At 43.3% G+C, this 12465-nt stretch overlaps 1 protein-coding gene and 1 long non-coding RNA gene across 5 annotated transcripts in view; one reads left to right on the forward strand and one right to left on the reverse strand.

The window, feature by feature from the left end:
• Positions 1 to 1162: 1162 nt before the first annotated feature.
• The window catches only part of LOC110495798 (potassium voltage-gated channel subfamily H member 7), a 69575-nt gene continuing 58272 nt past the window's right edge, over positions 1163 to 12465 (forward strand). For all 4 annotated transcript variants that reach the window (XM_036952248.1, XM_036952249.1, XM_036952250.1 and 1 more), the window contains exons 1-2: positions 1163 to 1295; positions 2004 to 2234. In XM_036952248.1, coding sequence (XP_036808143.1) covers positions 1220 to 1295; positions 2004 to 2234 — 307 coding nt within the window. In that variant the 5' untranslated portion in view covers positions 1163 to 1219. The remainder of the gene's footprint in view (positions 1296 to 2003; positions 2235 to 12465) is intronic.
• LOC118941121 overlaps positions 2167 to 12465 on the reverse strand; it is a 48449-nt gene continuing 38150 nt past the window's right edge. The window contains exon 3 of the long non-coding RNA XR_005037407.1: positions 2167 to 2286. This is a non-coding gene — a long non-coding RNA (uncharacterized LOC118941121). The remainder of the gene's footprint in view (positions 2287 to 12465) is intronic.

Below are 12465 nucleotides of genomic sequence, written 5' to 3' on the forward strand. Positions count from 1 at the left end.
ACGTTGAATCTACAGTAGCTATAAGCTTTTACTGTGAAGAAATACAGTATGTTAGAGTCATTTTTTACAGGAGGCTTCAAATAACAGTTAATAACAGTATGTTTCTGCATTTTACCCATAAAGCAGTGCAATCTACAACATTAACGCAGTAAAACACAGGTGCCGCATTTGACTGTGCATTCTACAGTGTTTTGCTGTTGAAATGACAGACAAGTCTTACAGTGTAAAGAGACAAATCGGAATGACTGCTCCGTATGGTAATCATTGAGAGACGCAAAGGTTCTAAATCCTGACTTCGCCTGCTTTGTGCGCCTTAGTATCTTCCCCTGCCGCCTGGCTATTGTATTGTTTTCTCAGTGGACCAGATGGATGGTGAGGTTGTGCTGAGATTCTGAGACAGATGTTTTAAGAGGGAGCTTGTGCGTGTGTGTCCTTCTAAAAAGGAGTTTTGTTACAACTTCAGCACCATGGACAGGGAACCACATCTACAACGTTTTCCCCCTCTTTGTAACTTGATAGAATCATTAGTGCTTGTAGCCTGTTTCCATTGATTCATTTGTGGAACTGTATATTTCTCTGTATCTGATAAACAACTACAGTATGTCTAAAATTCATGCAGTCATTGTATGCATTATATGCATTGGCAATTACAGGCATGCCACAGTCAACGTGAGACATAAACCCACGTGTTTTCCATGGGTCAATGTAAAAATAGACGATACAGCTTTATTGCCCTGGCCTGGCGTCACCCGTAGCCTCTTCTCAACGCATGGATATATGATTTCCTCCACAGCCTTGATCGCGAGGTGCACGAGCTGAGCGCTGCCTGAGCGGGGTAACGTCACTGTCGGTGGCACCGCGGGCATCAGTCCATTCTCCACAACAGCAGCAGTAGCAGCGAGCGCAACGCTATAGAGCGGCGGCAGGGTCCCTCACATGATCATTTTGAAATGTTGGAGAAACTACGCTGTACAACAACCTTTTACTCCAGAGTCAATGCTGTCGAAGTGCACTTTGAAGGCGTCAAAATGCGCCTTAGCCGGACCATATTTTTGTTGAAGTAAGGAAAGGTCGGAAGAGGGGGAGATTTCCTAAGGATGAGTATAGACAACGGGGAGACATTCAGGCTTTAGCGGTTGGAGCCACTAGAACTTGAGTCTCAGGAGAAAGGTGCGTTCCTACTTGGACAGCGGCATCTTTCTTATTTTTGGCAATAATCATGCCTGTTCGGAGAGGTCATGTTGCGCCACAAAACACCTTTTTGGGGATAATTATAAAGAAATTTGAGGGACAAAGTGAGTATTATCTTTGTGTTTTCACAATAATGTATCTTTAAATTCATAATATTCATAATGGTAGGAAAATGTATATTCCTTGCTTGCACACGTACAAAATAAAGGAAGTTAATATTTTTGATCTGACAATTGGTACTTCGACAACATTTTTTTGGAACAATCAGTAAGAGTAGAGCTAATAGTGTTGCGCTTGTGATACTTTAGAAGTGGGAGAGTTGTGGGTAAAATAATTTAAATATGGGATATCATTGAGCATTATCTAAGGTACTTCGAAGTAGCAACCACTTATGTTTCTCCACAAGATTACATGGCAATAAGTAGTATCCAAATAACATACATATAACCTTTTTCAAATACTCCCACATTTGAAATGGTTATGGTCAGGTGGTTATGTGCCAGTTATTCAATGTGGATCTCTCTGTTTTATAGTATGGCTATGGCATGAACATTAATCAAGAGGAATGAAGCACACACCTCCATTAACAAATGCTGAAGCAATGCACCCTTAGCCATGATAGGACTGAAAGAGAAATGTTTAATGGATCATCTGTATATTTTTGAGTGATTTATAATACAGTGTATATTTGATTCTGTATATAAAGCATCATGCAGAGTGGTATTATATCACATACCTCTGATGCTACCATGAATGTGTTAACCATCCCATTCTTCCCCACTATGATCATACACCCTTCTATACCTTCACAGATAAGAAATTCATTATAGCCAATGCCCGGGTTCAGAACTGCGCCATCATCTACTGCAACGATGGCTTCTGTGAGATGACCGGCTTCTCGCGGGCGGATGTGATGCAGAGGCCGTGCACCTGTGACTTCCTCCACGGAGAGTTCACCAACAGGCATGCCATCGCCCAGGTAGCCCAGGCTCTGATGGGGTCTGAGGAGCGCAAGGTGGAGATCACCTACCACCGCAAGGATGGTGAGTACGGACCACAGAGTCCTCCCCGCTGGGGCTTGTTGCTCATGCTTTTCTGTTTATATGACAAAATTGAAGCAGAATATGGGTCAGTGAATGGTGACAGAATAATGCAGGAGAGACAGGAAATGGAATGGGCTTGGCTTGACAAGGGACTTTTCTGAAGTAAACACGTCAGCAGGTCATTTGTGTTGAACAAAAACACGGACAGATGTGTATGTTTGACATCTCGTTTATTGCCACTCAGATAGAGGGTTTTTTTTGTCTAGAGCTTTTGAAGTAGAAAAACTCAGTATCTATTTGTGAAGACAATTGCATCTCCATACACTTGAATAGGAAATTGAATATTGCACAAACCTAGAAACAAAAATAAATTGGTCAAATCCATTGCCTCTTGGCTAAATACATAAAAAGGTGACATATAATTGAATGAGTCGTGTGGTTTAAGCCGCTTCTGAATTTTCCATGGAGATTATATGAGTTGGCATGACAGCTGCTATTGTTTTGATGGGTCACATGCTTAGCGAGTGGCAGAGTGAAAGTTTAAACCACCTCTCCCATATCCAATAACCAGGGTCACCCAGGGTGCATTGCTGTGCCCTCTAACGATGAGATTCCTTCCTGTCCAGATGACTAAGCTTGTAGCGGTTGCGTCATGGTCAAGGTGTATGTAATCACTGGCCTAGCTGACATTTCCACCTACAAGGGCTGAACGGTTTTATAAGAGCTGGTTGAAGCCGGGTTAAAGTTGGTGACTGGTCATGAAACGTGGGTTGCTGTGTGCTGACACGACATTTACACCTTGTTAAAGAAATCCTGGAGAGAACCCTGCATGTGGATAGGGGGATGTGGACAGGTAGGGTGGAGGACAGAGGTATAAAGGTGAAGAAAGAGAGGACGACGTTGAGGGAACTAGGATTTGTACTGTTACTAAGCCAGGACATAGTCTGGGGGTCTGATAAAGTGATCTAGGTATAGAGGTGTGGATGAACACATGGGTTGTGATGTGGCCATGGCAATAAACACCTCATTACCACAAACTCATATCAGTGCTCCAAAGCCTCCGAATGGACCAACTCTGCAGTGTGTTTTTTTCCAACATAGGAGAGACCTCACAGGCATCGATCGCTTAATGAGGACACAAATACCTTCATGTTGCATTGATCTTCAAACCTGCCGTGTTGGGAGAATGAATCAATAGTGTCTGTCCTGCTATCTTTCACTGGTCAGGCCAGCCCCTAGAGATGGGATGAAGGGATGAAAAGAAAGATTGGAGAGGTAGAGGAAGAGGGGTCCTAATTATCGTTGCTGGAGCTGTAAGGCTCTAATTACCTCAGTGTCTAAACTTCCTGACTCCGTAAGTTGCGTTCCAAAGGGCACCCTTTTCCCTATATAGTGCACTCCTTTTGACCAGGACCCATAGGGCTGTGCTGAAAAGTAGTACACAAGTAGGGAATATGGTGCTATTTGTGACTCAGACCATGAGCCGTCTAGGGAGGGACCTCTCATAACACAGACAGGATTTTCACCTCCTGATAACAATTGATTTGATCATAGGCGTTGCATTATAAAATACTCATATTGTGGGTTTAAGTGTGTTAAAACAACATGACTGGTATGCACATCAGGGGCATAGGCATGGGTGGGCCTGGGTGGAAATCCGATTTCTCTCTGATATTGTGTTGCAGAGAGAGATGTGATTGTGGCGTGGGTGATTGGTCATTTGGTTGGATTCTCCCATGGACCACTTGGAGCCTGTAGGCCAATCTCCTCCAATTTACAGTAATCCCCTGACCCGTGGTCCTGACATCCAGTCTCTGTCCTTTACAAACTGTGAAGGATTTTCTTGCCTCAGCAGAATTTTGTCAGGCAGATTAATCTATTATGAGTTGACATCTTGTCCTTTTGGGGAACCTTTGGTGTTCCTTTTCTAGCTTGGTTCTGCTATAAAGTTACAGCACAAAGTTCTCCTCGAACTGTTTCCTGTGCTTACATCAGACATTGGGCATTGCGTTGTCCTTTAGTAAGTGAGGTATGCCTCTCGCTCGGAACTGCTGTGCATTCAAGGATCCAAAATGGCTGCTTACCTCGCGTCCTACAACATAGAGGTGCCAAGTGTGATGCAATGTGGCAATGATCTTAACGCCATCTGCATTCTACTATCAACCTCGACTTCTTTCAAATGTGCAATCAAAAGTGGTACATTTCAGTTGGCACATTTCAGTTGGCACATTTCAGTTGCCTATTTCAGTTGTCTTTCAGTTCGCTGCTGTCCCTCTGCGTGTCCTGAATACTACAACAACAGAAACACTTAAGGCCATGCAGGTGGCTTGTTCCTTTGGAGACGGAACAAGACAATCTTATTGTAATCACTATACATCATGTAGTGCGTGTGTGTGTGTGTGTGTCTGTGGTGACATCATTCGTTCCGATTCGGTCCCTTTTTGAAAAATGTAATCAAGAGGAAACCAGAGCTTGATGCCTCTGTGCTGCGATGGGATCCATTTACAGTCTTCACATTCATCCGTGTTTCAGATTGGTCTGATGAACGCTCACAGTAGAGTTCTCTTCTGTTCTCCTTCTCTGTCTCTCACTCTGCCGAAGTAGTGTAATGACAGTCGTGAAATTCTGTCACAGAACAACATCCTGTTTTTACAAATGCTTCATCTAAACCTATCCTATTACACGCAGACTATTCTATTGAATCGAATGCCAGTTCAGTTGAATGTAGTCGGTGTTCTGTGTGTGTGTGTGTGGTCTGTGTGGAGGCACCACTATAATACATCATTTCTCAATTTGAATTTCTCACCGTATTCATATATTCAAATGGAATAATCAAACAGCTTTAACCTCTATTACACAGAGCAGACTGTGGGGATTGGGTGAGTAGAGAAACTCATACATGCTGTGTGGCCAATCACCATCTCTCACGCATAAACATCATGACCTGCATCCCAAATTACTCCTTATTCCTCATTTAGTGCACTGCTTTTGACGAGGGCCCATAGGGTTTATTGGGCCCATATTTTTATTGCGTGCTGGGCAGGTCACGAGGGTAACACACATGAGGGTAAGTCAACATTCTAGACCAGAGGGTCAGACATGCCCAAACACAAACACATTAGGTAAACAGAGAGGGAGAGGACAGATGAGTTGGTGACTGTAGAATTTCAGGGTTTTACATACCTGATTCAACACACACTCTTACTCTCTCTGTTTCTCTCTCACCATGCTCTCTCTGTCTGTCTGTCTGTCTGTCTGTCTGTGTCTGTCTCTCTCTCTCTCACCATGCTCTCTCTGACCATGCTCTCTCTCTCTCTCTCTGCTCTCTCTGTAGAATTTCAGGGTTTTGCATACCTGATTCAACACACACTCTCACTTTTACTCTCTCTCACCATGCTCTCTTTCTATGTCTGTCTGTCTGTCTGCCTGTCTGCCTGTCTGTCTGTCTGTCTGTCTCTCTCTCTCTCACCATGCTCTCTCTGACCATGCTCTCTCTCTCTCTCTGCTCTCTCTGTAGAATTTCAGGGTTTTGCATACCTGATTCAACACACACTCTCACTTTTACTCTCTCTCACCATGCTCTCTTTCTATGTCTGTCTGTCTGTCTGTCTGTCTGTCTCACCATGCTCTCTCTCTCTCTCTCTCTCTCTCTCTCTCTCTCTCTCTCTCTCTCTCTCTCTCTCTCTCTTCTCTCTCTCTCTCTCTCTCTCTCTCTCTCTCTCTCTCTCTCTCTCTCTCTCTCTCTCTCTCTCTCTCTCTCTCTCTCTCTCTCTCACTGTGGTATTTCACCCAGGAGATACAGTATATGGGAGTTAATCTCTCTATCTCTCTCTATCTCTCTCTGTTGCGCTGTCTGTCTAGATCTGTAGGTGCCACAATAATGACTCATTCCAATCAGTGGCATTTAAAAAAAAAACATTACATTGACTACCCCATGAAACATAGTATTTCTGGATTTCTGAGTAAATCTGCCATTAGTCTCATCCTTCACACTTGAGAAATATAACTCTGTCCCTCTATCCCTGTGTGTGTGTGTGTGTGTGTGTGTTTGTGCGCGTGTGTGTTGCCGTGCGCGTGTGTGTTGCCGTGCACGTATGTGTGCGCGCGTGTGTGTGTGTGCGTACGTGCGTGTGTGTGTTGCCGTGCGCATATGCGTGCGCGTGTGTGTGTGTGTGTGTACCTGTGCACTCGTGTGTGTGTGTGTGTGTGTGTGTGTGTGTGTGTGCGCGCGTGTGCATGTTTTAATGTCCAATCTGTTTAGTTATTGTCTTTCTTCAGTTTTGTTAGGTACTTATAATATCAGTGAGACAATACTTTGCATTCATTGGCTACATTAAAGTCCCTATCATTCACTCTGGGTTTCCGCCATAGGCATTGAACACATCTAACTAGCATGAAGCGAAGCTCTCTGTCACCATTGGAATGACAAAGCACCAACCTGCAGTAGTATGCAAAGTGATGATATGTGCATAAAGCCATCTATTGAACTGAATGACTTTCGAGAGCAGAGAGTGGGATGTCATTTTTATGTGGATTTGCTGTGCAAACAAGATAATCTCTCTACAGTATGGCCTGTAGTCAAATCTGCTATATTAGGTTCCACAGTCTCACGGAATCAGGAGAGAAGACTGAGGTAATGTCACCAACAGTGCATATGCTACTGAGGCAAAAGAGATTGAAAGAGAAAGAAAGAGGGGGAAGAAAGAGGAGGAAGAAAGATGGACAGAGAAGGAGAAAGGGAGGGAGAAGGAGAGAGAGGGAGAAAGGAAAGAGGGAGGGAGGGATCAAAATAGAGGGAGATAGGGAGAAAGAGATACAGTGAGTGGGAGGGAGGAGAATTCAGGTGCTGGATATTTCCATCACGGGGACACCCTCTTGAATTTAATTCAAGCTCATCTGAGCAGCCTGTCTCAATTATAGATGAGCCTGGCACCATCTATCTGTCTGTCTCTCTCTCTCGCTCTCACTCTCTCTCGCTCTCTCTCTGTCTGTCTCTCCCTCTCTTTTCCCCATCTTTCTCTTGCTCTCTGTTTCTCTCTCTCTCCCTCTCTTTTCCCCATCTTTCTCTGTCTCTCCCCTCTCTCCATCTCTCTCTAGCTTTCTCTCCCACTCTACCCCCCCCCCCCCCCCCCCCCCCGTCAGTCCAATACTGACGAGCTTTACACCACTCCAGCCGTCGCTTGGCATTGCATATGGTGAAGCTCCCCACGAACAGTTATTGTGCTGACTTTGCTTCCAGAGGCAGTTTAGAACTCAGTAGTGAGTGTTGCAACCGAGGACAGATGATTTTTACGCGCTGTGCGCTTCAGCACTCGGTGGTCCTGTTCTGTGAGCTTGTGTGGCCTACCACTTTGCGGCTGAGCCGTTGTTGCTCCTCAACGTTTCCACTTCACAATAATAGCACTTACAGTTTACTGGGGCAGCTCTAGCAGGGCAGGAATTTGATGAACTGACTTTTTGGAAAGGTGACATCCCATGATGGTGCCACGTTGAAAGTCACTGAGCTCTTCAGTAAGGCCATTCGACTGCCAATGTTTGTCTATGGAGATTGCATGGCGGCGTCCTCAATTTTATACACCTGTCAGCAACGGGTGTGGCTGAAATAGCCAAATCCACTAATTTGAAGGGGTGTCCACGTACTTTTGTATATATTGCGTACAATATGACAGGGATGAATAGCTGTGTTGTTGTGGATAGGTTTTCATTGTGCACCAGTTCGATTTGCACTACTGTCAAAGTTCATGACGTCCTAGCCTGTTGGTAGGTGTGTCGGAGAGATGGCAGCTTGCATGTTGAAGCAATAAGCAAACTCTTGCATTGGTTGGTTATGTATGACAATACATTGTGTGAAACAGAACAAATATAAGCACTCCCTACATTGGGTGTAGAATGAAACAGTAAACTCATTTATTTCAGGCTACTTCATTTGGTAAAAAAATTCCGCTGCGTCTTCGCATGACCATTTGGAAATCAGTTTCAGTTCACAATAAACACCTCTCTTGCCAAATGTGTCCCTCCCCCTACTCATGTACCCCTAAAACAGAGATTGTTTTAGTCACAGAGTTACCGCATAGTGTTGTCATAGCAACAGATGGAGGATGGAACCAGCCGACATGTATTATCTTGTTCTCTTCTCTAATCTATCATGACATGTCTGCACCAGCACCTGAAGCACTGGAGCTCACTGTAGCCATGACGATTGTCAATTCCATTCTCATGAGATGGGCAGATTGCTGAGTCGTGCTGTTTGTGCAGTTCAAGGGATTATGAGATGTTCAATGAGATGTTTTGTCAAAGGAAGTTCATTCTGTTAATTGTCATTAGTGCCCTAGTTGTGATACTTGATATGCCTAAGACTTAGCCATAGGGTAGCCTACATACTGTAGGGCCTTGCCCATATAAGACACTATATACAGATGTAGGATCTTAATTTGCAGGAAGCAGGAAGTTAATCCAGCTGCAACGTGAAATGTGAATTATTATGTGGATTCTAATTAATGGAAATTTTTGTAGGGGTTGATAAATTTTTTGGTTTTCAAAGTGGAAATGACAAACTTTAAATGTATTTTTTAACCAAAACTACACTAGAAGAACGCTATCCTGCAACAGGGTGATCAAATTAAGATCTTACATCTGTAGACACTCCTATATTTTATCTCCACACATGTCACCCGTGGGGAACCATGGGTATCTGACCCGATGCAGAACTCTACCCTAAGGGATGCCATGCCTGGTTGAGTATGGATGAAAGTAGAGCAGGGTGTTCAGGCTTTGAAAACACCTGAATCAACGAATGAGATCCTTGTTGATTTGTTGTATTTGTAAAACAGGTGTGTTACTTCTGAACAGGAACAACATCTATGTATTGCTTTGACTGACTGACTGACTGACTTGATGGCATTACAACAGCCTCCAAACAGCAAACAAAGTAGCCAACCAGGCAGGCGGTATTCTTCACCCTTCCCTCTCCTACTCTCTCTTCCCACCCTCCCCCCTCTTTTCTCTCCTCCTATTTTCCCTCCATCCTCTCCCCATATGGCTACAGTCCTAGAGGCTACCTTATCCAGATCCTTGCAGTGCACCAGATCCCTGCAAAACAACATCCAGCCCAGCTAGCTACCGTCAAAGAAGATCAGCCAAACAACATATTGGCAGGGATAAGAAACATATTTGATAGGTTATACACTCTCCATTTCGATATATATTCTACATATGGAAATCAATATTTCCAAATGAGCTTAGATATCTCCTCTTAGGGTTGTCAGTGCAACACATATAGGCGTAGGTGTACACTTTATTGAAACAATTGTGATTCTGTGGCCATTATTATCTAGCGTAATGGACTTTCACCCCTGATCCCTTCACTTGTATGATTCATGGATTTACATGTGTGAACAGTCTATCTGTGAATGAACAGTCATTCACGATTTCATTCGCTACTACTGGTGACTGTTGATTGTGTTGGTCCAATCATGGTTGTTTGTGTATTGTGTATTGAATGAGGCTGATACTTCTACAGTTCGTTGATAAATTGATGGGATCCTTTGATGGGTTTCAAGTTTTCGAGAGATTTATTGAATTAAAGTGAGAGTAATCACAAAATCACAAAATGTTTCTTGAGATTGTTTGATATAAAAGTTATTTTCAATGCATTTAAAGATTGAAGATAGTGGAGCTAGTTACTCCCTCTCTCTTTCCGTTCACTCCTATTTAGGGCTCCAAAGCTACCGGTAATTTACCAAAGTTACCGGAATCTTCAGTAATTTTGGTAATTAACAGAAAATATATGGCAATCTATCGTAACTTTGGCAATTTATACTTGAGAATGTATTCATATAGTATTCATTTGTTATATCTGTGTCCATATTGTCCATGATTTTCCAGTAGACAGACCATATGGTTCAAGAGAAAATAGACTTAAAATGAAAAACCTTTATTGAACTAGGCAAGTCAGTTAAAGAACAAATTCTTATTTACAATGAAGGCCTGCCAAAAGGAAAAATACCTCCTGCGGGGACAGGGGCTGGAATTACAAATAAAAATGGCCTTCGGGGCAGTCTGGCAGAGTTGCAAAGAAAAAGCCATATCTCAGACTGGCCAATAAAAATAAAAGATTAAGATGGGCAAAAGAACACAAACACTGGACAGAGGAACTCTGCCTAGAAGGCCAGTATCCCGGAGTTGCCTCTTCACTGTTGACGTTGAGACTGGTGTTTTACGGGTACTATTTAATGAAGCTGCCAGTTGAGGACTGTTTCTCAAACTAGACACTAATGTACTTGTCCTCTTGCTCAGTTGTGAACTGGGGCCACCCACTCCTCTTTCTATTCTGGTTAGAGCCAGTTTGCGCTGTTCTGTGAAGGGAGTAGTACACAGTGTTGTACAGGATCTTCAGTTTCTTGGCAATTTCTCACATGGAATAGCCTTCATTTCTCAGAACAAGAATAGACTGATGAGTTTCAGAAGAAAGTCTTTGTTTCTGGCCATTTTGAGCCTGTAATCGAACCCACAAATGCTGATACTCCAGATACTCAACTAGTCTAATGGAGGACAGTGTTATTGCTTCTTTAATCAGAACAACAGTTTTCAACTGTGCTAACATAATTGCAAAAGTGTTTTCTAATGATCAATTAGCCATTTAAAATGATGAACTATACAAAAATGATTAGCTAACGCAACGTGCCATTGGATCACAGGAGTGATGGTTACTGATAATGGGCCTCTGTACGCCTATCTAGATTCAGCCGTTTCCAGCTACAATTGTCATTTACAACAACATTAACAATGTCTACACTGTATTTCTGATCAATTTGATGTTATTTTAATTGACAAAAAATGTGCTTTTCTTTCAGAAAACAAGGAAATGTCTAAGTGACCCCAAACTTTTGAACGGTAGTGTATATATCTACGGTAGTGTATATATACAGGTGAAGTCGGAAGTTTACATATACCTTAGGCAACTACATTTAAACTCAGTTTTTCACAATTCCTGACATTTAATCCTAGTGTCACGCGGGACTAGGTGGGTGAGGAAGGAATCGGGCGCAGAGAGTTCCACTGGGAAAAGGTGCTCTTTAATATGGCACAAAAATAAACAAGCCCAAAATACAGGGCGCGGACAGTAAATGTGACTACCCAAAACACAGGGTGCCAAGTCCAGAAATATAAACACCTCTACCTAACGCACACACGTAACACAAAAACAATCCCGCACAAAACAAGGGCGGGTACACGTACTTTAAATAAGGAAGTGTGACGACCCTCCCACTCTGTCTGCCGTATTCTCTCTTTGTTCTTGTTTCCTTATTAGGATGCCGGTGGGCGGAGTTGGGAGGGTCGTCAGCTACATGGGAAACACCTGGGCCAGGTGTGTCCCAGGATAAATAGACCTCTTCCACATTCATGGAAGAGACTCTCTCCATGCAAACACATAGTTTTTGTTGTGTTTCTTGGTGGCCTTTTGGTTGTTTGCTTTGGCATCTTTCAACACCCTGCATTATCACATTATTTAATAAATATATATTTTGTTACTCCTTATCTCCACATTGTCTCCCTTTTGTTACGGGCTTTGAGCCGGTTCGTGACATCCCGGATGAGCCCCCACTTGTCACGAGCCGGCTCAAAGCCATTAACAAAAGGGAGTGTGTTGTTTAAGTGAGTGTAAGTGAGTGTTTTGCATGCATGAATGTCCCTCCTGCAGCAAAGCAACCTCACAACATGATACTGCCACAACTGCGCTTCAAGGTTGGGATGGTGTTCTTCGGCTTGCAAGCCTCCCCCTTTTTCCTCCATTGGTCATTATGGCCAAACAGTTCTATTTTTGTTTCATCAGACCAGAGGACATTTCTCCAAAAAGTACAATCTTTGTCCTCATGTGCAGTTGCAAACCAGCTTTTTTATAGCAGTTTTGGAGCAGTGGCTTCTTCCTTGTTTCAGGTTATGTCGATATAGGACTCGTTTTACAGTGGATATAGACACTTTTATATCTGTTTCCTCCAGCATCTTCACAAGGTCCTTTGCTGGTGTTCTGGCACTGATTTGCACTTTGCGCACCAACGTACGTTCATCTCTAGGAGGCAGAACGCGTCTCCTTCCTGAGCGGTATGATGGCTGCGTTGTCCCATGGTGTTTATACTTGCATACTATTGTTTGTACAGATGAACGTGGTACCTTCAGGGGTTTGGAAATTGCTCTCAAGAATGAACCAGACTTGTGGAGGTCTACAATTGTA

This window comes from Oncorhynchus mykiss, chromosome 18 (assembly GCF_013265735.2).
Source record: "Oncorhynchus mykiss isolate Arlee chromosome 18, USDA_OmykA_1.1, whole genome shotgun sequence".
NCBI lineage: Eukaryota > Metazoa > Chordata > Actinopteri > Salmoniformes > Salmonidae > Oncorhynchus > Oncorhynchus mykiss.